Raw genomic sequence first — 25,951 nt, forward strand, 5'->3', positions numbered from 1 at the left:
AATAATCTGTATCAAGACGACAAAAGTAACTTGAGAAAGAATGTATTCTTTGTCCGATAATGAGATACATGTATAACTTTTAGTCATGGACAGTGCCGTGTCGAAATAAGATTAAATATTACTCTCATGAAATCTTAAAGGAGCTTGACTTCACATGTATACCCCCATGTGTTATTTTGATTACAAGCTTTGGTCCCGAATACGGCTCTTTCGGTCAAAATAAAATTAAAAAAAATATATATTTTGAAACAGATCTGAATGAAATGCAGGGGCGCGGGATTGTTTTGTTTTATTTTAGCAAATTAATTAGAGAAAGTAGAGACCATACAGGTTTGGTTTTTCTCTTGATTAATATCTAAATCACCTTGCGAATCGAGAAACTAAATCGTGTTTCCATGCTATTGCGGGTGATTTTAAAAATTAGATTTTGTACACTCTTGGCGTATGAAAATCACACTAATTTTAATACACATTATTTATATTGTATATTGCTTCATATGAAAAAAAAATTAGCAAAAAGTTTTACTGACTTATAAATAGATGTATTAATATCTTATCGATTGCACCAGTAAGAAATGTACCTTCTTATGAAATGTTATTAACCAAATTTTATATGTATTTCATTGACAGACATTTTCTTTAAATATATCACGTGAGGAACATATCATGTACTAAACTTGTAAGAATTAATTGAACATAAAAACTTTTGTCTTGCGCGTGTGGAATGACAGTTTTGGATATCCAGGAAATTTAAATTATTTAATCTTAGATGCAAATGAAGGTGATCATGTTTGTAACCCATCACCTTATCAGTGTTCAAATTCTATACTACATCCCCTTCCCTAGGTAAAAACAGGTTAATCTCAGTAGAGTAGATCCATGTTTGTGCAAATCACAGTCCCGGGGGATAGGCTTGTGCCACAATAGGGGATCAAAGTTTTGCGAATATATAGGGGAAATCTTCTCGAGAACCACTGGTCCAGAAAAGTTCAAATTTACATTAAAGCTTCCTGACATAAAGTAGATTCACGTTTGCTAAAATCATGACCCTCGGAGGTAGGGTGGGTTCACAACAGTAGATCAAAATTTTACATGCGAGTATATAGGGAAACTTCTCAAATATCACCGGGCTAGAAAAGTGGAAATTTACATGAAAGCTTTCAGACATAAAGTAGATCCGAGTTTGTGCAAACCACGGTCCCGCAGGGTAATGCAAGTCCATAATAGGGGATCAAAGTGTTACATGCTGATATGTAGAAAAAATCTTTTAAAATTTCTCTTGAACTAGTTAAGCTAGGGCTTTCATATTTTGTATATAAATGTATATACATTTTTTATGTGATGCAATATTGAGTGATCTTGTGACCTTGACCTGGATTTTCAACCTACTTTAAATAAGAAATCCGACCTATTCAATATGTCCTGAAATACTTAGGTTGATCTCTCATATCTTGTGTATATAATCCTTATGGCAAGACATCTCATTCCATATAATGACCTTTGACCTTGTAACTTTGAACTCGGGGTTTTACTTATAAGAATTAGAACCTATTAAATATATCAGGGACTATTTTCTATAAGGTCGTTAATCTTTATTTTGAATACAGATTCTTTGTGTCAAGGCCTTGTAAACAATGGTGTTTGATCTTTTGACTTTGACCTACTTTAAAAAAAACAACCTCACCTAATCAATCTCCTGAACTTTATGGAAAGATGTTGTTAGTAGTACCAAACTAACGGTTCTGGAACAGACTTCCCAGCCTTCTCTGGAATGTGTGACGTCACGCAAACTGCAGACTTAGACTGTGGAATATGTAACGTCTGAGGTATTTTATATATGTATGATGTGTAAATTGACAAAGGTATTTTAGAGAGGTATGCAGACTTTAACTATGGCAACGAAATGAGAAGTCCGAAGTCTGCGAAGTCTGTTACAGAACCCCTAGTTTGGTACTACTAACAATATTTTTCCATAAAGTTATACTTTGGTGTTTGACCTTGTTACCTTGACCTGGAAATATGGCCTACTTTCAATAAAACTGACCTATTCAATATTTTGTAAACTATTTAAGATAAAAGTTTTCATATTTTGTGTATAAATTTCTTATGGCAAGGTCTTTCATATCATTACGGCCTTGTGATCTTGGTCTTGTCCAAAACAACAAAATTGTGTTAGTCATATTGATGTTGAGGCATCTGTGTTATGTGAATTCATTTTCAGTTATGCTGTGGTTCTTTGGGGCTAGTTTGGAGCCACAACATGGGGATCAAAATTTTCACGAGAATAAAGATTGATAAAAAATAAATAAATTAAAAGCCACTACAGCTGAACAATGGCAAAATCAAGGTGATTCGGGTGAGCGATGTAGCCCATGGGCCTCTTGTTGCTATATAATTTCGATGAGATATGTGACAAATTTTGAAAATAACTATCATCGATGTCTGAAATACATCTGCTTATCCTAACACTTCTTCAGGAGTTGCACTGGACGTTTGGTGTGACACTTTCGTTCTCTGCTATGAGAGAGAGAGAGAGAGAGAGAGAGAGAGAGAGAGAGAGAGAGAGAGAGGTGAAGTACCACAAACTAGACCTATGGTTAGCGCTTAGAGATGCAGCAGTGAAAGTTCTTTAACGTACCAATGCCTGTCGTGACATGGGACCATCATATCCAAATGACTTGTGGATCTCATTCTCATTCTAAATGCCGAGCGCTTGGTGAAAGAGCGATCACCACCTATGTTAATGTCTAAGGTTTGTAGCGGCTGTGGCACGAGCGGGGCTCGAACTCACTTCCCCTCGGTTACGAAGCGAACGCTATAACACTGAGCTACCATGACCGGCCCACCGAGATAGTATCCTTGACTGAAGCACTGTATCTCATAAGAACTATATAGGGAGGAATTTAATACTACCACCAAAAATATTCGCTCTAGACACTTCAAACGCAGGGGGTGTATGAGAGTCAGACGAGTTCAGTCGCTGGGGCCAGATATAGCTCGGTTAGTAGAGCACCTGACAAAGGATTCATAGGGGGTGAGTTCCGAATCCCGGTCTGGTTCGTTGCATTTTCTCCCTTCCTGTTACAAATGTTCCCAGTGTCACTCTCTCGGATTCTGAGACTTCACACTGCTTTCCATAGGCCTTACATGTAATGTCTATCAACAAATAAGAGAGGACACTAAAACGTTTTCCCATCGACTGCAGCTTACGGAACTTTTCTCCCACAAGAATTCTAAACATGATAATGTCTCCCAATCCCAAGATGCAACTGACTTCTACAGACCGCAACTCTCGCGAACCAACCCCCCTCCCGGCAAACGGAGCTTTGGAGCCGTACAATGATGCGGTTGTTGAAGAAGAAATTCATAAAGTCATTTCAGAGCCAGCTTTGACACGAGATAACCCCAATAGAGAAGAAAGATCGGCTTGCAAACATTGAAAAACCGGGAACACATTGTCATTGACAAGTAAGACAAAGGTTTTACTGTTGTCGTTATGAGTACTTAAGAGATTTTGGACGAACACTTTTGTTAAAAGTTACAGTATTACCTCACCAGGGGTTCTATACCAAGATCAACCAATCTGATTAAAATCAGATCCTAAACCCTTTGGGAAATGTACAAGGTTTGGTGACAACGTTTTAAAGTGCTTTGTCCCAACGGCTGTAGACTAAGACAAATTTACCTACTGCCTAAAATGCATAATGCAAGGCCGTCCGAAAGTAAGCGTCAGTGGACATCCCACGGAGAAAGTCGCTGAATTCATTGATTTACATCTCCATCGGCATATAGCGGATTTACCATCATGCTTGAAGGACACAACGGTTACCTAAATTAAAACACCCTTTATCGGGCCTGCCAGACCATACCCCCCCCCCCCTTGCATGTGGCCAATGATGTTACTTCATTTTACACTAATATTCCCCGTGATGAGAGTATTGAGACGTTTTGAGATAAAAGGGTCATCCAACGTCCTTCAAACACGTCCTTAGATTCTAAACTTCACGTTCAACGGAAACACTACCTGCAAATTAGTGGTATGGCTATGGGAACTATAATATCACCTTATGTCCACATGTTTATGGGGAGACTGGAACGTAGCCTACTACATCATTACCAGTTAAACCTTTTGGTTGGCTACGTTTCATAGATGACATTGAAATGACGTGGGTTGACGGTCGTAAAAGCCTCAACAACTTTATCATGATTTCGAACTCTTTCCACTATTCCATCAAGTTCACTGTAGACATTTTCACTCCTAAGAATACTTTCTTGGATACCACAACCACACTTAAAACAGGGAAATTGATTTAAATCTCCACACTTAGCCCACCATCTCTCATTTGTACCTTATGCTAACCAATTGTCATCTACCAAAGGTGTGCCTATAAAATTTTAGCCAATCGAATACGTCGCATCAGCTCTACTCCTACTTTTCAAGAGCAAGGACAAATCTGTTTTAAAGTAACCCGAATTTAACCCCTCCACATTATGCAAATAGAATGAAATAAAATCAATCAAATCAAGACATTTCCATATGCTTTAATTGTCTATTTCGGTGTACACGGATTTGCTTAACGCCAAATGCTCCCCGCTTCCTCCAGATTTCATTAACCTGAAACATGCAATAATATCACATTGTTAACATAATATCTTAAAGCAAAACCTTTTGTAATTCTGACAGATGCTACATGTAGTAACTTACTTTTTGCGAAACACGATACAGCAGACGATGACGATAACAAGGGGAACCACCACGAGACCGGATAATGGATACCAGCTTACGGAGCCCTCCTCCTCGTTAACACGACCAGGGCTTTCGTTACTTCTTTCTTGCAATCTAACCAAATGTCGTGAACAGTTTTCCAAACGGTCCCGCAGCCATGTTGCATACTTTGCATCACTAATTACGTGTAATGTCTCTTTCTGATCACTGTAAAATAAATGATAATTATTGCAAAGATCAAAGGAATGCCGCGGTCATTATTCTACGATATATCTTCTTACGTATTAACTGATTACGAGTTTTGTTAATGCAACAACAAAGTCGATGACCGATAATTCCATTTTATAATCATAAAAATCAATCGATATATGTTGTAAAACAAATTTATAAATGATTAAAGAACATTTGTCATTCAGCGTAAGCCAATCGTCTGCATTCCGAGAGCGATATACATGTAAAAATGGCGATGTACAGACAAGTTTTTTGGAATTATATTCAAAGCACAAAGCAATTGATGTAATCCGTTAACATCAAACTAAATACTTGAAAATATTTTTTTCAAAATAGATTTAGAATACTCCTACCATCTCACCACTTTTGTCAACAAAAAGCAATGCAGACCGTTCCAGAAAATGACATGACGTCACAGTGACCTAATTCGTACCCATATAGGGAAACGATCGATTGTAAATTTCTGATCAGTAGCCGTGGTAGAATAAAAATAAAGATCTTGTTTTTGTGTACGTTGCAGGATAAGTTCATCTTTGGTCTCGAAATGGTGTTTGAAAGATAAAAGCCACGGTCAACGTTTCGGCTTTTGTATTTCAAACAACATTTCTTGACCTCGGAGGTTATCCTGCAACACACACGACACACAGGCACTTGAAGTATGGAAAGCTTACGCACACCCCCTTTCTATCCAATTAACAATAAACACAGAACCAATAATTTATCCAAAATATGTGATTTCCCCACTGATCACCCTCGTACGGCGTTCTGAAAAGTCAGTTTCTACTTTCTGTAAGCTTGTGAGATACTAATATTTATATATATATGCAAGGTGAAGATAACGAACAGTGATCAATCTCATAACTCCTATAAGCAATACAATATAGATAGTTGGGCAAACACGGACCCCTGGACACACCAGAGGTGGGATCAGGTGCCTAGGAGGAGTAAGCATCCCCTGTTGACCGGTCACACCCGCCATGAGCCCCATATCCTGATCAGGTAAACGGAGTTATCCGCAGTCAAAATCAGTGTGCCAAGAACGGCTTAACAATCGGTATGAAACACGTCAGACAGCATTTGACCCAATGCGAGGTTGTATTGACGAACTAGATCGTTATAACGACCATAGAATTTGCGAAATGCTGACTTCAATCGAGACTGTTGAAATCCCTGTACCATCAACTTGTTTGTCAGTAGCTTACCTCGATTTAAAAACTGACTATACCCAGAACAAGCTCTTGCATATCGAATCAGTTGAGATATATAAACACCATATGCAGGTGATAATGGAATATCGCTACATAAATATGGGAAGCTGACGATGGAGAAGCTGAAATCATCCCGTTTGTCATACAGTTGAGTTGTCAGTTATATATATATATATATATATATATATATATATATATATATATATATGATTCAGTTTCAATTTAGTATCAATAGCGATTTTATTTAAATGTTTTACAGATAAACACTAAATATATGCCTAATTTGGTGCCCCTGGAGTCAGAACCTCTACACTGGGGATGATGAAATTTACAATTTTGGTAAAGGCTTTTCTGTTTTACATGACTGTGCATTTATTTTCTTTTAACCAAATGTGCAGTTCTAGAAAAGAAGATATTTGAAAATGTTCTTTGGCTGTTTATGTTTTTACATAGATTTTGTCCCGCATCTAAGGCCTCGGAGGTGCAGAAGTCCTGCAATTTACAATGTATATTTCCCTAGTTTAAAAGATGCTTCATACCAAATTTGAAAAGAATCGGAACGGTAATTATCAAGACAAAGTTAAAAATATTCAATTGTTAACGGATGACGGGCGATCTGAGTGACTCTGGTAATGATGGGACTTTCGTCGAACCAAACCTGAAGATATATCAAAGGATCCCGATTCCATTGATCTGCAAGAATAATTAGATAATATTTCCTTAATTGACTATTTTGATATATCTGATGCATTGTCTCTTTTTTGTTTCACAGTTACTTACTCTATAGTATATCCCTATAATAAAATATAACTTTAGTTAAAGTAGTCATCAACTTTCTACTACACCAAATTATACTTCTTTACCATGGTATCGTCCACTTCTGCTTAATACTTAGGCCAAAAAAATCATATGTTGGTTTCCACTTTCACCTCAAAACTTTTAAGGGTTGGTAGGTAGGTAGTGTGTTTTTTTGTTGTTTTTGTTTGGGTTTTTTAATTAGTTTTTAATGATTTAGTTTACTACTATGCATAAAATATTGTGATTATCTAGTAATCAAAAGTTTTATGCTGAATCAAAACATTTCTTCTACTGTATTGTAAACAAAAACCGTTTCTGTGTTTTGGAATCTGCCTAGTACTAATGCATAATAAATAACTTAATAAGTCAATGAATATACTCTTGTTGTAGTGATGACATTCACAAAATCTGTGTAAATAGAAAAAAATGTGTTAGGGTCGGCAGAAATGTTAGGGTCGGTCGGGAAAGTGGAAACCAACATATATTTTATATTGCCTTAGATATTTTATTGAAACTAGATATTAACGGCAAACTAACAACTCAACTTTATGATAAACGGGGTGATTGCAGCCTCTCCATCGTCAAGTTCCCATATTTATGAAGCAATACTCCATTATCACCTGCATATAGTGTTTATATTTCTCAATGTAAAACTTATATACGGTACCAATTTTGATGCACCAGATGCGCATTTCGACAAATAATGTCTCTTCAGTGATGCTCAACCGAAATGTTTGAAATCCGAAATGACAATAAACTTGCTAGAGTTATTATAGGGAAAAACAGAGTGCCAAAAAGTGGAGTCAAATACTTCTATGGATAAGAGCTATGCATGAGGGAGATAATCCTTAATTTTGGAATGAATTCAACTAATTCGATACGCAAGAGCTTGTTCTGCGTATGGTCAGTTTTTAAATCGAAGTGGGCTACTGACAAACAAGTTGATGGTGCAAGGGTTTCAACAGTCTCGTTTAAAGTCAGCATTTCGCAAATTCTATGGTTGTTTTAACAATCTAGTTTGCCAATACAAACTATCATTTGGTCAAATGCTGTCTGACGTGTTTCATACCGATTGTTGGACCGTTCTTGGCACACTGGTTTTGCCTACGGATAACTCCGTTTACCTAATCAAGATATAGGGCTCACAGCAGGTATGACCGGTCGACAGGGGGTGTTTACTTCTCCTAGACACCTAATCCACCTCTAGTATATCCAGGGGTTCGTGTTTGCCCAACACTCTATTTTGTATTGTTTGTAGGAGTTATGAGATTGATTACTGTTCGTTATCTTCACCTTCCACCATAGTTTTACTATATGGGAAATAAGTGTGTTGAATATTATTTTTTGATTGAAGTATTACCCCAGAAAATGAAATTATCAAAAAATATCATTAAAAGTCCGTAGTAAATCATATATTGTTTAATAAAAGGTTTTACTATAGCAAATCAAATTATCCCAGTTTTTACCGTAGAAAGCTTGTATTTTACGATGGTATCTTTTATATCGGGAATGGTTGAAAAATCAGCTCTCCACTATAAGAGTAACATATAGATGAATACTCACAGATTCCCTGGATCAGAAATGGCAGTGGCAGTGAGGTTAACTCCTGTACAGAGTGTAAAGCTTTCTGAACTTCTACTTAGATGAGGATCGGGGAAAACAACATGAGAGTAACCTATGCCTGTAATTACAATCACATCCAATGCCTGTAATTACAATCACATCCAATGCCTGTAATTACAATCACATCCAATGCCTGTAATAACAATCACATCCAATGCCTGTAATAACAATCAAAGTAAAATTGTTAGATAATTAGAAATACATTTATCGATGTGAAATAGCCTTTTTAATACTGTAATGCGTATTTGGGTTGTGTGCATATGCACGTGTTTTCTGAATCATTGTGAAAATAAAACGAGGCTCTCAAAAACCTGTTCAGATAATAATAATAAAGAAGGCTTTATTTATCCAGAATAACACAAATTAGCCTATAACTAGTTTCCATTCTGCATGGTCCTGTTGTGGAATCATCATTGTTCGTGCGGGATAGATGTTCGTGGATTTCATGGGTCACTCTTCCCCATGAATTTACATGTACATTTACAAGTACATGTACTCGAACATTTTTTTAACCAAGTAGTGTTACCTCTCCTAGTGACATCGTATTGCTTACCCACGAAATTACGTTTCCATGAGCCAGCAAGATTTTGCTTACCCACGAACATTCACCCTCTCGAATTAAGCACGAAATTAAAGGTCTAATTCAGGTCACTTAAAAAAACTTCTTCCGGACCTAAAGAAGAATATTTGTATTTGGACATCTCTTAATATTGTCCATTCTGGATAAGCTTTCATGTATAAAAAAAAAAAAACCAAAAAAAAAAAAAAAAAAAAAAAACCACAAAAACCCCCTAGAATTCAGGAAAACCAGTGCAACCTTTGAACACCAAGTCATTATCGTTTGAGACATAGGATACTCCCCCCTCCTCGATATTGTTTATATATATACAATCTTGTAAAACTATTCGTGAATGTTTTGATATTGTTAAAAACTTATATTTACGACAAAAATTTTTCTTTGAAACCACCTTTAATTTTGCATTATTTAAAAACCCAAAAATCAAAACCCTTCAAAACATCTGTTTATTGATGCATTCCATGCACAGCAAAATCCTACTCCTGGGTGTCCTATGACCTTAGAATGATGCTTTAAAGAGAGAATGTGGCGAGGGTCTGTCTAGAGATACAGATTGTTCTAAGTAATTGCCACTACATTTCTCATACCATTATTGGTTGAGCAAAGCTCAAAAACAGTGACCTCGCGATTATCGTCTGTTGCGCATCTACACGTCCACTTTCCAACAGCTGGAACATTGCACTGGTCTAGTGCCCAACAATTACTTGTGCAGGTCGGGCTCCGCTCTAACTCTGCGCAAGGTTCTCTCCCGTTTCCACATAATCTACAGGTACTGTTACTCCGACATGTATACAGGGAACATTTTACACTGTGTCTGTTACAAATTCCCTTGGCCCAATTTTCTACCCAACGGCACCAGGAACTTCCCTTTGTGTTAACACATTCATTATTCAATGGACATGATTCTTTCTCGCATTCATTAACGTGTTCATCGGTCCATCCAGGTTCACATTGGTAGCTTCCGTTTGTATTGACACATTTAGAATGTCCCTGACATGGGTCGTCCCGACACTCATCTATATCTAGCAAACACGCGTCTCCTTGCCAACCAACTTCGCAATGACACCGAAATTTATCCAAAACATCTTCGCATGTTCCATTGTTGAAGCAATTGAAATCATCACAACTTCGAAGAAGAGTCTCACATCTTACACCTGTCCATTTCGAGGTACAGTCGCAGACGTTTGTATCATTTACAATGTAACAGGTTCCATTATTTTTGCAGATGTTGTCTTTGCAAAGTTGAATGTCGCAAATGTTTCCTAGAATATGAAATAGAACCATTAAAGCTTTATACAGTTCTTGTTGGTTTAAGCCTTGACAAAACACGTCGAATTATGTAGAATGGCTTTATGACAATGTATGACAAACGGGAAGATTTCAGCTTCTCCATTGTCAACTTCCCATATTTATGTAGCAATATTCCATTAGCACCTGTATATGGTTTTTATATTTCTCAACTGATTCGATACGCAATTGCTTGTTCTGCATATAGTCAGTTTTTAGATCGATGCAAGCTACTGACAAACAAGTTGATGGTACAGGAGTATGCTTACTCCTCCTAGGCACCTAATCCCACCCCTGGTGTGTACAGAGGTCCGTGTTTGCCCAACTCTCTATTTTGTATTGCTCATATGAATTATGAGATTGATCGCTGTTCGTTATCTTCGCCTTTCATGCATTAGGAGTAGACACAATTGTGAGCGAAAATGTCTTGAAATTAAATTAAAGACACTTGATACCAAAAAAAAAAAAAAAATGAATACATGGGTTGATGTATATTTCTTGGCTTAGTTTGGTTGTAATAAGTACAAATATGAAATTCTCTCAAAATAAGGGACTAACATTTTCAATGATGTTCAAAATATATTATCCCATCCTATATAACTCCCTACAAATTATCCACTGTTTTTGACTTAGTTGAGAAATCATGGGAATAAATTATATCTTCTTATATCTCGTACGGTAAATTGTATTCACTTCATTGATATGACATAATATTAGTTTTCATTTTCATCATTTTTGAAAAGGTAAGTTTGCAGCAAGTTCTATAAAGATGCATTTTCGTATTCACGCTTCGCTACCTGTACACATTTTACACTGGGAAATATGCATGAAACATGGTGGTGGTAGTTCAGCACAGTTGTATACCTGCGTAACCATTCTGGCATTCACAAAGGAAGGCATTCTGCTCTTGTAGACACTTTCCATTATTCCGGCACGGCAAGTCTGCGCAGTGATCAATGAGACGACACTCAGGACCTCTCCAACCTTCAAAGTTAAATCATGATTGAAGTTCGAACGAGAACTGAAGTGCTACATAGATCAAGCTGCCACTTAATTAAACATCTAATAAGAAACGCATAATATTATGAGAAAACGAACACCGCATTATTTTGTTGTCTCTGCGATGTCTTGTCTGCATGTGATTTGAAGTCTTCAGTGTTAAAATAAACAGGTGTGAATTGTCATATCAATGATTTCTTAGCAATGGGAGAGATTTACAACGAAATAATTGTTCAACGCAGAGGTGGATTCAGAAAGGGAGAGGCACAGGGTCTCTGGATGTATGTGTTATACATATTAGGGTACCCAGATATTCCGAGGGTCGACGGGGGATACCTTATCCGCCCATAGAGATATTTCAGATCCACAAAAAGTCACAAAATTACATTTTTTTCTTAAAATTTTCTTATAAGAACAACAAGAGGGATGCATCCTCCGTCTCCCCTTTAGATCTGCCACAAGTACAATGACTGACATAATGGGTACTTTACCTTTCATACAGTGTTTCTGGCCATTACTATCACACAGATAATGTTCTATTGAATTCTTCTGACAATAGATGTTGCACGATTGTCCAAAATAATACTCGTCACAAAATACGGCTAGTTCCACAGTCAGTCTATAAATAAAAAATAGTAATCCTCACAAAATACGGCTAGTTCCACAGTCAGTCTATAAATGAAAAATAGTAATCCTCACAAAATACGGCTAGTTCCACAGTCAGTCTATAAATAAAAAATAGTAATCCTCACAAAATACGGCTAGTTCCACAGTCAGTCTATAAATAAAAAATAGTAATCCTCACAAAATACGGCTAGTTCCACAGTCAGTCTATAAATAAAAAATAGTAATCCTCACAAAATACGGCTAGTTCCACAGTCAGTCTATAAATAAAAAATAGTAATTCTCACAAAATACGGCTAGTTCCACAGTCATTCTATGAATAAAAAGTAGCACTCGTCACAAAGCATGGCTGGTTCCATAGTCATTCTATAAATCAAAAATAGTACTTGTCACAAAACATGCCTAGTTCCATAGTCATTCTATGAATAAGAAATAGCAAAACACAACTCCGCCTGGTGCACGTGGTTTTTCGGACCCGCTTACCTGTCTCAAGCCCGGGTTAAGTTAGGGGAGTTGGGTATGGGGTCAGTAGCACCACTTCTACAGAAACCAACACTGCAAAATCAACATCTGAGGGTCATGGACAACGATTAGGGCGAGAGCGTATGAAGCGAACCAGTCCAACCCATCAGAGAGCTGATTTGCAGAACCTCCTCTTCCCTAAGACCGCCACAGGGATTGGATTATGGAATGTGAAAACATTATACGAAACTGAGAAATATGCGCAAGTGGCCAGGGAAATGGAGAAGTATGGACTGGAGGTATTGGGATTCAGCGAAAGCCGGTGGACAACAAACGGACAAGTAAAGCTATCGTCAGGACACCTGCTGACCAAGAGAGCCACCATGAACCTGATCGAGTGGGAACCAGTCAGTGAGTGGATTTTGACAGATTTTTCTACTCGAAGTTCCAGAAAGTGACAATTATCCAGCACTATATACACCCATAAGTTTGTGGATCACGAAGCAAAGGTGAAGTTATATAAGCGACTCGAGATCGTAACACCAACGAGAGCATGGCCATTGTGATGGGCGCCCTCAACACCAAAGTCGGCAGCAAACAAGTCAGGAAGAGAACTCACCATGGGAAACCATGGTCTTGGGAACATGAATGAGAATGGTGAGCTGTTTGTGGACTTCTGTGAACAGAACGACCTTGTCATTGGTGTGGCTGTTTTCCCTCATCGAAGAGTGCACAGGGTGACTTGGATATCTCCAGATCTAACAGCAGAAAAACAGATGGACAATCTCGCGGCTATGGAGAAGGACCTTAATGGCTGTCAGAGTATATAGAGGTGCTGACGTGGGATCAGCCCACTCCTTGATGATTGGAAAACGGAGACTGAAAATCCAAGCAGTAAGGAAGACTAGGAGCACCTTCACAAAAACCTCTGAAAAGAAAATCGGCTTCAGGAAGAGGGAGTTCAAGACCTGGCTGTCAGAGGACACAATGACCATGATAGAAGAGAGGACAATTAAGCAGAGACTTGGGTACGTGAGAACTAGAGCACAGAAACAACAAATTCAACAAGAGTACACCATGAAGAACACCAAAGTGAAGAGAAGTGCGAGACGAGACAATAGAAGTTTGGCTAATGGATTCGCTGAAATAGCATAGGAGGCAGCGGGCAAAAATGATACGAGTACACTCTACAACATCTCCCGACAGCTATCAGGAAGGAAAACCGACACCGAGTAGAATGGGGGCAGGAATGGGGAGATCCTCAGATAGCCCACATACCAGATAGGAAGGAGCAGCTTAGCAGCCTACTCAACGGTGCACCAGTGGCAAACCTACCTGTCATCGAAAAAGTGGAATATCTGAATGTCAACATGGGCCCCATCAGCAAAGAGAAAGTGGTAACGGCCATATCAAGAAAATGAAGAGTGAAAAATCTCCATGACCCAAGCTCATACCTCCAGAAACTTTGAAGGCAGATCCAGGTACAATGGTAGACATCTTGATCAACGTCTTACAGGAAGCATGGTAGAAGGAAGACGTACCAAATGAGTGGAGGACTGGCTACATTGTGAAACTTCCAAAGAAAGGAGGCTTCAGTGACTGTCAGAACTGGAGAAAGATACAGCTTATTTCTTTGCCAATCAATGTCTTCACCAGGGTGATTGTGGAGAGGATCAGAACTGCTTTTGAACTACGCTGAGAGAAGAGCAGGCGAGATTCCGGGTCAGGAGATAATGTGATTGATTCATTGATTTGCTGTTATCCGCCACACTCAACAATTTTTCAGTTATCTGGTGGCGCCCAGTTTTTATTGGTGGAAGAGAGAACCCAGATGTACCTTCCGAAAGTAAACTGGGTAACGTTCTCACTTACCGGCGCGAGCGAGATTCGAACCTGCGCCAAATCAGAAGTGAGAGGCCGTGTGATTTTGAAAAAATAGAGAGTTGGGCAAACACTGACCCCTATACCAGAGGTGGGACCAGGTATTCAGGAGGAGTAAGCATCCACTGTCGACCGGTCACGCCCACCGTGAGCCCTTTATCTTTATCAGGTAAACGGAGTTATCCCTAGTCAATATTACTGTACCAAGAACGACCTAACAATCGGTATGAAACTAGCCAGACAGCATTTGACCCAATGATAGGTTGTATTGGCAAACTAGATCGTTATAACGACCATAGAATTTGCAAAATGCTGACTTTAAACGAGACTGTTGAAACCCCTGCACCATCAACTTGTTTGTATGTAGCCTACCTCGATTTGAAAACTTGTCATACCCAGAATAAACTCTTGTGTATCGAATCAGTTGAGAGACATAAACATCATAAGTAATAATGGAATATTGCTACATAAACATGAGAAGGAGACGATGGAGAAGCCGAATTCATCCCATTTATCATAATATTGAGTTGTTAGTTTGCCGTTAATATCTAGTTTCAATAAAATATCTAAGTATGAAGCAGAAGTGGATGATTCTGTCGTGTCTTTTATTTCGAATTCACAGGGATATATCGAATCGACATATGAATGAAAATTAGCATTGTTAATAGATGAAACATCATCGAGATATCTAAATGTTGCACTGAAGGCCACAGTAAGAGAATTTTCTCTCCTTGTGTAAAAGTTTCTGATTAAATTCTGCTTCATATGAATATAAAAACAGTTCAGCTACCACAGGAACACAAACACAATTCGTGCCCATGGGGACTCCTCTGGCGAATTCTCAGACAGTAAGGCATTCCTCAGAGGATCATCAGATTCATCAAAAGTATCTGCAGGGACACCAAGTGCAGGGTCAACCACAACGCCAACCTGTCGGCATCCTTTGAGGTCAAAACCAGAGTCAAGTAAGGATGCATATCCCCTCTAATCCTTTCACTGATGATTGACTGGGTAATGAAAACCAGCATGGAGAAACCCAGAGGCATTCAGTGGACTCTGATGAGAAAACTTGAAGACCTGGATTTCGCGGACGACATTGCCCTGCTGCCGTACTATCATAGACACATGCAAGGCAAAACGGAGAGTTTGACCAACGTTGCAAGGACCACAGAACTGGAGATCAATGTGGGTAAAACAAAGAGCCTGCGGGTTAACACCCAGGAAGCACCCATCAACATCAATGGACAGGCGTTGGAAGAAGTTGACCACTTTACCTATCTAGGCAGTGTTGCCAGCAAGACAGGAGGAGCTGACAAGGACACAAAGGTCAGAATCAACAAGACGAGACACGCATTCGTCACACTCAGGCCATTGTGGATGATCACAACCTTCGTTAACACGCCAAGCTTAGGATGTTCAACACCAACGTCAAGTCTGCATGTTGCTGAAAGGTTTGGAGACTTGGAGACGCACAAAGAGCCTGGATAGCAAGTTACAAGTCTCCATCAACACCTGTCTTCGCCACATCAGATGGCCTGAGCGGATTTCCATTGAGGAATTGATGCGCTGGACGAAGCAAGACCCAGTTTCTAAGAACATCCAAACAGGAAATGGAGTTGTGTTGAACACACCCTGCGCAGAGGACCAAACAACACCCCATGCCACACCTTGAACTGGAACCAACAGGGAAAGTGAAAGAGGGGGCGACCATTCACCACCCGGAGTAGAACTCTACAGACAGAACTCAGGGAAATCAACATGACCTGGGGTGAAGCCAAGAGAACAGTCCAAGACAGAACAAAATGGAGAATAGCAGTGTGGGCCATATATTCCGAACGGAACGGAACGGAACGAAGAGGACTAAGTAAGTCACAAAACACGGCTAGTGCCACAGTCAGTCTAGAATAAAAATAGTACTCGTCACAAAATTACGGATAGTGTCACAATCAAAGATTAAAAAAGTACTTGTCACAAAACACGGATAGTGCCACAGTCAGTTTATGAATAAAAAATAGTACTTTTTACAAAACACGACAAGTGCAATTCTATGATTTAAAAATAGTACACATAACAAAACACAAATTGTGCCACGGTCATTCTATGAGTAAAAAGAGAGTAGAATTAAAATACGAATTATGTACAAGTCGTGGGCTTGTCTACTTTACTTATTGGTACAATGACTTATGTACAGGCAAGAGGACCCGGTACCTCGTTCTACTATGAAGCATGAACCGTTGACCTGTATAGTTGTGTATGTGACCACTTGGTTTTATGGTAAGCTTCTTGTACAGATATTCCACATGTTCATCTCTGCTGTGTCTATCATAGTCCCAGATGTCAAATTTTAGTTTAAAAGTTCCCGAAGCCTATAAATAAAGCAAGGGTATTAATTCGAAAATATCTATATACAGATTATAAAAATCAAAAATATTCATATGTAAACGAATATACATTATGTTACCGGCTGTGCTTGGCACAGGCGGATTTAGGGGAGGGGGAAGTGGCCAGACAACCTGATCTGAACCTTCCTTAATTCCTGCATTTATGACAACACCCTGACACTCATTACATGTATATAAGAAAAATACACAATTAAATACGAGGACTGTGCGATGGGTAATGGGTATTGTACGATATCTCAAAAACGTTCTACTCAAATAGTGAAATCGCTGTTTGAAATACATAATTTCGATCTCTGAATCCATTTCTGAAATGCGTCACGGTACGCTGATTTAGGTAGACCTCTGAGGCACTGACTGATGGCTGAGCCAAGGGCTTGTCGGGACTTGTAACGACGACCAGATAAGAACTTTTTAAGTTTTGGAAAAAGGAAAAGTCGCATTGGGCTAGATCAGGAGAGTATGGTGGGTGTGGCAAGACGGTAACCTTCTCCGACTTCAAAAATTGCTCCACAAGCTCAGATGTATGTGATGGAGCATTATCATGAAGTAGATGAACATGCCTAAATCCTGAGACAGTGCGTCGTTTATGATAATATTTCTTGAGCTTTTTTAGTATAACATCTCGGTAATACCGACCTGTAACACCTTTGCCCTTCGACACCGGAATGTGTACGGCTATACCATCACATGAGAAGAATATGCAATAGAGAACCTTCTTTGTGCTTACGGTTATTTTGGCAACTATATGCCTTCTACCATGTTTATTTAGCCATATTGTTTCCAATTTTTCTTAATGTTTCGAAATAGTGAACCCATGTTTCATCACCAGTAACAACGTTTGCAATTTGTCTTTGAATTTGGGAAACAATTTTGAGCGATTGCTTAGCGGTTGGTACAACGTACTCGTACCCATTTTTTGGTCATCTGTCAATATATGCGGTATCCATCTAGCAGAAATCTTTCGTACTTTCAAAATACGCTTCAAAATTAAATGCACCAGCGATAGCGATATGCCAACAGCTTTGGCAATATCACGAATCGTGTATCTGTCATCACTTTCAATTATTTCCCTGACGTTTGAGACATTTGCCTTGCCTGTTACAGTCACAGGTCGGACAGATTTTGCTGCATCTTTGACAGACTCTGTGCCAGTCAAGAAATTTCTTTCTCCACCTACGAACTGTCTTATAAGATACCTTATCAGACCATTAAACTTCCCCCCAATTCAGTAAATATCAGCATTACCAAAATGACCGAGTTTTGTGCGAACTTTTATATAACCATTTTTACAACAGTGGTCAACGCATGGCTCTATTGAAATGACTATAAGTTTAAAACTATGTCGAGCTGAAGGTTCGTGTTTATACCGTTGGAAAAGTATTGCATAAAGATATTCAAGAGTATCATCATCCACGAAATCGCGCAAAACATTACCGCGCTGTGGTACAATACACATTACATATCGAACAGCCCTCGTATAATGTAACCCATGTGTTATTCCATAACCATGTTGTGCAGCCTGGGGTTTGAAAATTCTAAGGTTTTGATGGAAACCACCTGAGGCCCATAGAAATTCTCACACCCTGTTTGCCTTCAAACGATTTGCTAGGAATTTAAAATGCTTAGGATTTTCTTTCGTAATGTTTGCTGTTGAAGGATTGCACTAATTTTGAGGGAGGGGGTATATATAAGGAAGAACAAAACATACTTGTACCCCTCCTCCCCAAATCTCGTCCTTTCAGTGAATTGTGTGTATTTATAGGTAAAATCTTACAGGCCATGATGAGACGTTGAACAAGATCGGGTTTTTCATCCCTCGGATCTCGTTCGGAAATGAGAGAACATCTGCGTTCGGGAATACGGGAGTTTCCATGCGACCAAAATAGCACGTGTCCATTGAATCACCACTGAATGATAAATACATAAGTAAATATGAAATCTATAATCTGGGGACAATTTGGAAAACAAAATAAAAGTGAAGAATTCAGAAATATAATGTGATCTTTGACTTATGGGACTCAATTAATTTATCTAGAATGCACTCCATTATCATTTTATAATTAATTGAATTGTCAAACAGAATTCACTTTTAATAAATATTGTGAAGGATATCAGGAGAACCCGTACCCAGGAGAACTGGTACCCAGAAGTTTGGGTTCGAGTTCTCCTGGAGAAGTCGTACCCAGGTACGAGTTCTCCAGCGAGTTCTCCAAGAGAAGTCGTACCCATCAATATCTGGGTATGAGTTCTCCCGGAGAAAAAACTTTGTCATTTTATCTGATAAATCTGGGTACGAATTCTCCTGGAGAAAAAAAAAATATGAAAATCTATGTACGAGTTCTCCCGGAGAAAAAAAAAACTTAATCATTTTCTTAAATGATTCTCATGGATAAAAACTATGTCTTTATTGTCATATAAATTCTGGTAAGAGTTCTCCTGGAGAAAAAGTTTGTCATTATATAGTAATCAAAATTTTGATACGAGTTTATCTCATTACCATTTTAGGTATTGGAATCTGGGTACAATTTCTTGAAAAAATCGAGGATTTCATACATTATACAAAATTTACTATGAACATGCCTTTCAATTGAATAAAAAAAGTAAATACAATGATCATACTTGTTTGTTGTTTTGTTTTTCATTTGAATTGCTCTTTGGCTTAAGACGATAATTAGTATAATTATTGCAATTAAACACCAATTTTAAACCTGCGACATTGTATTTTTATAGCGTACCTCTATTCCCCGGTACATGGAGGAAAACTCGTACCCTGATTTATATGACAAAATGACTAAGTTTTTCACCAGGAGAACTCGTACCCAGATTTTTATGACAGAAATGACAAAGTTTTTTCTGTAGGAGAACTCGTACCCAGATTTATCCGATAAAATGACTATGTTTTTTCTCCGGGAGAACTCGTACCCAGATTTTTATAATACAATTGACAAGTTTTTCTTTAGGAGAACTCGTACCCACATTTCTATTTGATAAAATGACAAAGTTTTTCTCCAGGAGAACTCGTACCCAGATATTAATGGGTACATGTAGGACTTCTCTTGGAGAACTCGTACCCAAATTTCCGAGTACGAGTTCTCCTGGGTACGGGTTCTCCTGGGTACGAGTTCTCCAGAAGTCTTGTGAAGTACGCTTCTTTTTTAAAATGAGAAATAAAATAAAATAAATAATAAAAAATAAATAAATAAATAAATAAATAAATAGAAAATCATAGAAAATACATTCTTAGTAATATTTTTATTTTTCAAAATAGATAAATGTATTTTATAAAAATGATATATTATGTTGTGAAGTACATGCATGAAATATGTATTTTAAGAACTATCTTGTAAAGAAGTTTAAACTGTAGTTAACATGTCATAACTGTATCTACATGTGTATATCCGTCAACATACTATATATATATATATACATGCAGTAGAGCGTCACGTACTAGTACTATATATACACGCGGTAGAACGCCGTGTATAAGAAGCATATATAGGCATAAATGCTACATCAGCAATGTAATTTGTACATGAATATGTATTTGTACTGATCATGCATAATGTTATGCATAAAAAAACCTTTACTTTAGAACACAGTATATAACTGTATATTACTAAAATTTTTGTGACTAAAGTTTTAAGACTTGTGAATTGTGCACAGGGTGAACAAAACAACGTATATGGCCTATATTGGTACTTTTTCTTTTCTATGTTTTTGTTTAGCAGTCAGAGTAATTTTCCCCATCTTCTTTCTCTTTACTTCTATCTTCTATGTGAAAGTCTATCATAAGTGTGAAAGTAAGTGTTTGCTTAAATAACATGCATCGAGTCCCCATCCCCACCACAGGCACTTGTTTCACACATGGGCCCCCTCCACTGGTCAGGTTGGGGTGTAGGGGCAAATGTAAAATCCTTACTAAAAGAACTAAATGAATGTGTTTGATACAAAATAAATAAATAAATAAATAAAAAATAAATTAAAATTTTCTGTTTTAGAATATCATTCAACACTACCCTGTCTGTTTGTCTGCACAAATGACGAAGCGATGATCGCACGCGGAGAAGGTGATACCAAACCTCCCATCACACTTCCGGTTGTTTCTACCCTTGCCGCTTGAGTTGATGTAGTTTATCAATTTAATGGACAAGTGCCCTCCGGCGTGCACCATACTCTGAAAAAGAGCAACATTTCTAAAATAATCCATGAACTGATGAAACATTGTTGGGGTTTGTACGAAAACACCCCCCCTCCCCTTTAAAAACGTACTGAAGACATATATGTACATGAAGGGTTGAATGTGTATGTATTGATGTATATTGATATCTAAGTAATGAGAAAATCAGCAGGAATGAATTTTAACATATTCGATAAATTCGGTATATGCAAAGTAAATTATCAATAGCTATGGTTTTTTTTTGCTTCTGTTGAATTAATATAAGAGATTAATTAATTCCAAGTGGGTATAATTATACATGTTACAAGCATATAGTGAAATCAAGTGTGAATACTCACAAAGTGTAAGATGATAAACAAACAAAATCCATAAAGCTTATGCATTTTTCAGCAGTACATGCACAGATAATGGCAATATTCAAAGAGCTGTGGGGTATACGTGGAAAACAGCATAAACGTTTACGTAATATGTTTGTATGCATTGTTAAGTTAAAGTTCATCACAGCAATTACATAACTATTGATTCAGACAAAATATATGACATGTTCGTGGCTGAGGCTCGTGACATGATACCGTGTTCCGAAAAGTGAAATCTGGGTCATTAAATTCAACACATACAAATACGTGTATATATATATATATATATATATATATATATATATATATATAGATTGTAAAAAAGAATTCGGTATTTGATACAGTAAATACATCCAATAATAAAAGTCAAGAAACACAAAACTCGAATAACATTTCACTGAACATTATTGTCAACATATCACGACGTAAGTAATTGTCCTTTGTGTGTGTGTGTGTGTGTATATATATATATATATATATATATATATATATATATATATATATATATATATATGTATGTATGTATATATATAAAACACAAATATATCCAACGATGATAAGTACACATGGTCCACATTTAATTAATTACACTTAGTTTGGCTCTTCAGAGTGTATCAAGTATATATATCTACTTCAACTTCTCCATGTTTAACTTTCATATCTACGAATCAATATTCCATTATCCTTCCAATAGTGTTTACGTCTCAACCGATATCAAACGCGAGAGCATGTTCTACATATGATAAATTTTAAATCAAAGCAGACTACTGATAAACAAGTTGATGTTACAGGGATTTCAACAATCTTGTCAGCATTTTGCAAATTTATGATTATTATACCCTGCTGTCTGACGTATTTCATATCGATTATTAGATCATTCTTTATATACTGATTTGACTACAGATCACTCAATTTACCTGGTACAAAATATAGGGTTCACGGCAGGTGTTACTCCCACCTCAAGTGTTTCCTGGTGTCCCTGTTTGTCCTGCTTTCAATTTTGTATTCTTTATAGAGTTTATGAGATTGTTTTTTAACACATCTTGTACCGTATTATGAACTGCACGTTGAGGAGTTCCAAGACGTGCGCATCATCATTAAACTCATGTTTATTTGTTTTACAACCCTTCAGTTCGAGAATTTTTCACTCATACCCAGACGTCGCCCAGCTCTGGGTACAATATCACAAATTTAGAATATGTATGACACTCAGGTCGTAGCAGTGAAGGCTCTTCAACGCGCAATTTTCAAATAATTAAAGAACAATTACTTGAGTTTATGTTAATTTGGCGTTAATATATAATTATCACATACTATTTTTTCATCTTAATTTTGAGGCAGACATGGCATGGGGTGTGCACGACTTCCCGGTCACAAAGTGAACGCCCTATCCGCTGACCTACTGTGACCGGACTTTCTTAAAGGTCAAAGTGTCTTGGGGCAAGGTTAAAAGTTTACTGTCTAACAAAAATTTAAAAATCCCAATATTCACACAGTTTTCATCAAGGGCCACCCCCATGAATTTGATACGATGAATGTTGATACAAGTTTAATATAAAGTACATTGTATGCGTAGTAATGATGCTCTGACTCTACATTTTTTTTCTACTGTTTCTTCACAGGTGAAAGTGTAGACTAAACAAGAGGCCCATGGGCCATCTCGCTAACCTGAATCAGTTTGGATGCTTGGCCCTGCTGCTGCTTCTCAAGTATTGTGATCTTTAAAAGTTTTTTTTTTAGCAATCTTAATTCCCATGGAAAAAAAATTGACCCCATAATGTGACCCCAACCTAGTTCCAAAGGGTCATAACGTAACCCATTTGAATTCACATAACATGGAGAAGCCTCAACACCAATGTAACTAACACATCCTTGCTATCACAAGGTCATAAATCATGAAATTAAATGAAAGGCCTTGTCATAAGTATTTGGTAGGTTAGATTTTTTTTAAAATACGTAGGTTGAGGTCACAAGGTCATTAAACGTTGGTACCAAAAAGGGTATTTCGCATGGAATACGCATATAAAATACAAGAGCCCTATTGTTGCCCCATCCTACCCCCGGGGGACTTAAATTGGACTGACTTATCTGCACTACTTAGCATTGCTTGCTTTTAATGGTTCTGTTGTTATTAAAGATATTTTTAAAAGAGTTTTCCAAAATATATCCTCATATAATATTTTGATCCCATATTGTGGCCCCATCATCCTACCCATGAGGATCATGGTGTTAACAAACTTGAATCTATACTATGTCAGGAAGCTTTCATGTAAACAACTTTGGTGGCCCAGTAGTCCAGTCTTAAATTGCCCTCTCCTATTTTTGCCTTTTCTTGATTATCTAAGTTCTAGAGAGAACATGGCCCTTCATTTTTAAGACAAACTTGAATTCCCTTTAAATTCAAGCATGATTTGTGCCAAGTGTGACTGAAATTGGCCCATTTGTTGTGAAGAAGTAGAAACTAAATAAAAACTTACAAGAGTTTTGACTCCCCCTCCCATCAACTACTTCAATTTAGATTTTCATCCAACAGCAATTCCCCCCTTCCCCTTTCTGTTCAAAAGATGTAACGTTTTGTGTTGTATTTCAATGATCGACGTCAAAACAACATTTTCAGAGAAGGTGTGGGATACATGTAGTTTATACCTTTCCCCTTTCCTGCCCAAAGAAGGGGGGAGGGGCGGTCCGAAGAGCTCAAAGCAAATGTAAATATTCAATAGTTAATTACACGTAAATAATAATGAATAGATAGGAATTTGAATCATCTGACACACCCTTCCCCCAAATATTATTGTGTGGTTTTAAATGATAAAGTACCCCCCCCCCCCCTCCTTCAGCCCTCCTATCCCGACAGAAAATATGATTGGAGACTCCGCGCTCCTGTAAGATCCACTCTTGTTCACATGTTCAACAAGTGTGACGTCAACCTATAGATGGCGCTTTGTCATTCGGAATGCACTAGAGTTTACTTAATGTTGGTCGAACAGGAGAAACATAAACACATTTCCGAATGAATTCATGTGACGAACAACAACAAAAGATGGCAGAAGCTGTTCGACCAAGAAGCAGTAAATCAAAAGGAAAGGTATGTTGTGTTGCTGACATTTTACCATGAAGTAATGCTACATTGAGTACTGTATAACCTTTATTCAAAACCAGACCTCAGCATGCAGCATATTAGGAACATGAAATCCAGGATAAGATGTGTGTGTCTATACACTATGTACTATAGAATTGCTTTTCAAACACTTCGTTTATTGTCTATTAACTAAATTAACATTCCACACATACCCATTAAATGCACACGAGAGAAACTCTCGTGATATACGCATTGCACGTGCACTGTACATATCGCATGACAAAGTGATAGTATAATTCAATAATGAACACGTAATGTTGCGTAATGCAATGGATATAGCGTTAGTTTGTACTGAACAGCTGAACAAACACGGTACTTGGTGTGTGTGCTTAGGTTTTAGAGGATATATCTATTAATCTATGTTGTACTGTTTTCATCCAGTCATAAATATTTTATAAAAATAACGACAACAGCTACAAATCATCCCATTAAACTACTTTTCTTACGAATATTGATAAATAATCAGGTCCAGTCCAAAGACTATTTCCACCTACATAGCTAAACCTACTTTAAGTAGCTACTTTTACCTGATTTTGAAAATATAGATAAATAATAATTAAGGCACATCTTTTAAACAGGTCTGTCGTTTTAAATATGTATCATGTTGTGCATGTGCACGGCAAAATTCTGATTGTAAATTTGAATACTTTATGAGGGTAGAGAATGTAGAGGAAATTCCTGAAAAATTGCCCCCAAAACCTTTAATGTATTGTAAACATGCATGATGGTAAACTTTAGAATTAATACAGATTTGTAAGACATTTTAGACTTCTTATCACGTAGCGATCCTTATAAGCTCCTAGGAAATGGAACTGGGTGTAGTTATTGATACAAATTTGAAAGGTTAGAATGTAATCATTCTTTGTCCAATATTTTTGTGGTATTCTAGTCAGTGTAAGTGAATCAAGAAATTTGGTACACACCATATTGCACCGTTCCTGCATTTGGCCCAGGAAATGCAAGTAAAGGAAAAAGTAGGTAAAAATAGCTACCTGGAGTAGGTTTAAATACCTCGGTAGCTATAAGTAGCTAGGTAGGTAGAAATGGTCTTTGGACTGGACCTGATGATATCAGGAGAAAAAAAATATTTGGCTGTAGTAAGACAGTATATAGAATAGACTGATGTCTACACTAGTATCTAAATAAGTTAATTTGTGGGGGTAGACAGGGTAAAATGGAGAGGAGAGAAAGTGGAAGGAAATGGGAGAGGAAGGGGCTAGTTAGCTAAGAGGGGAACAGAGGGATAAAGGAAAAAGAGAGAAAGATAAGGGGAAGGGAGGGATCAAAGAAAGAGAGAGAGAAGGATGAGGGAGGAGGAAAAGAGGAGAGAAAGAAATGGATTTCTCTGCCACCTGTTAACATTGGGATGCAGGTGAATCTTGGCTTTAGGTGAGAAAATTTAAATTATCTTAGTTTGTTTTGTTTACATTTCCAAATTGTTAAATAATGTACTAAAACAAT

General features: G+C 37.6%; 2 protein-coding genes across 4 annotated transcripts in view; one reads left to right on the forward strand and one right to left on the reverse strand.

Moving 5' to 3' along the window:
• Positions 1 to 4,526: 4,526 nt before the first annotated feature.
• On the reverse strand, positions 4,527 to 21,471 carry LOC125654903 (protein jagged-1b-like). Of its 2 annotated transcripts, XM_056143911.1 has the most exons (10): positions 21,334 to 21,471; positions 20,835 to 20,992; positions 18,593 to 18,725; positions 16,625 to 16,782; positions 11,941 to 12,068; positions 11,315 to 11,434; positions 9,751 to 10,425; positions 8,527 to 8,644; positions 4,706 to 4,933; positions 4,527 to 4,615 (listed from the first exon to the last, which is right to left on the reverse strand). In XM_056143911.1, exons 1-10 carry the CDS (start codon positions 21,376 to 21,378, stop codon positions 4,543 to 4,545), a joined length of 1,836 nt encoding a protein of 611 aa, XP_055999886.1. In that variant the 5' UTR covers positions 21,379 to 21,471; the 3' UTR covers positions 4,527 to 4,542. The 2 variants fall into 2 exon arrangements, with proteins under 2 accessions (XP_055999886.1, XP_055999887.1); XM_056143912.1 differs by lacking the exon at positions 9,751 to 10,425.
• A 2,886-nt stretch (positions 21,472 to 24,357) lies between these two features.
• LOC125654441 (ectopic P granules protein 5 homolog) overlaps positions 24,358 to 25,951 on the forward strand; it is a 53,063-nt gene continuing 51,469 nt past the window's right edge. The window contains exon 1 of one of the 2 annotated variants that reach the window (XM_056143913.1): positions 24,358 to 24,436. In XM_056143913.1, the coding sequence (XP_055999888.1) occupies positions 24,362 to 24,436 (75 nt within the window). In that variant the 5' untranslated portion in view covers positions 24,358 to 24,361. Of the gene's footprint in view, positions 25,880 to 25,951 lie in introns of both variants that reach the window. The other variant, XM_056143914.1, reaches the window with a different exon arrangement.

The sequence above is a fragment of the Ostrea edulis genome, chromosome 7, assembly GCF_947568905.1.
Source record: "Ostrea edulis chromosome 7, xbOstEdul1.1, whole genome shotgun sequence".
Taxonomy (NCBI): Eukaryota; Metazoa; Mollusca; class Bivalvia; order Ostreida; family Ostreidae; genus Ostrea; species Ostrea edulis.

Bases quoted from the DNA above. Each gene is read 5' to 3' on its own strand.
- LOC125654903 (XM_056143911.1), bottom strand. From the start codon at position 21,378: ATGCATAAGCTTTATGGATTTTGTTTGTTTATCATCTTACACTTT. The intron at 20,993-21,333 runs GTGAGTATTCAC...GCTCTTTTTCAG, and splicing joins TGTTTATCATCTTACACTTT to AGTATGGTGCACGCCGGAGG. The intron at 18,726-20,834 runs GTAGTGTTGAAT...TTTATCATTCAG, and splicing joins TGTGCAGACAAACAGACAGG to TGGTGATTCAATGGACACGT.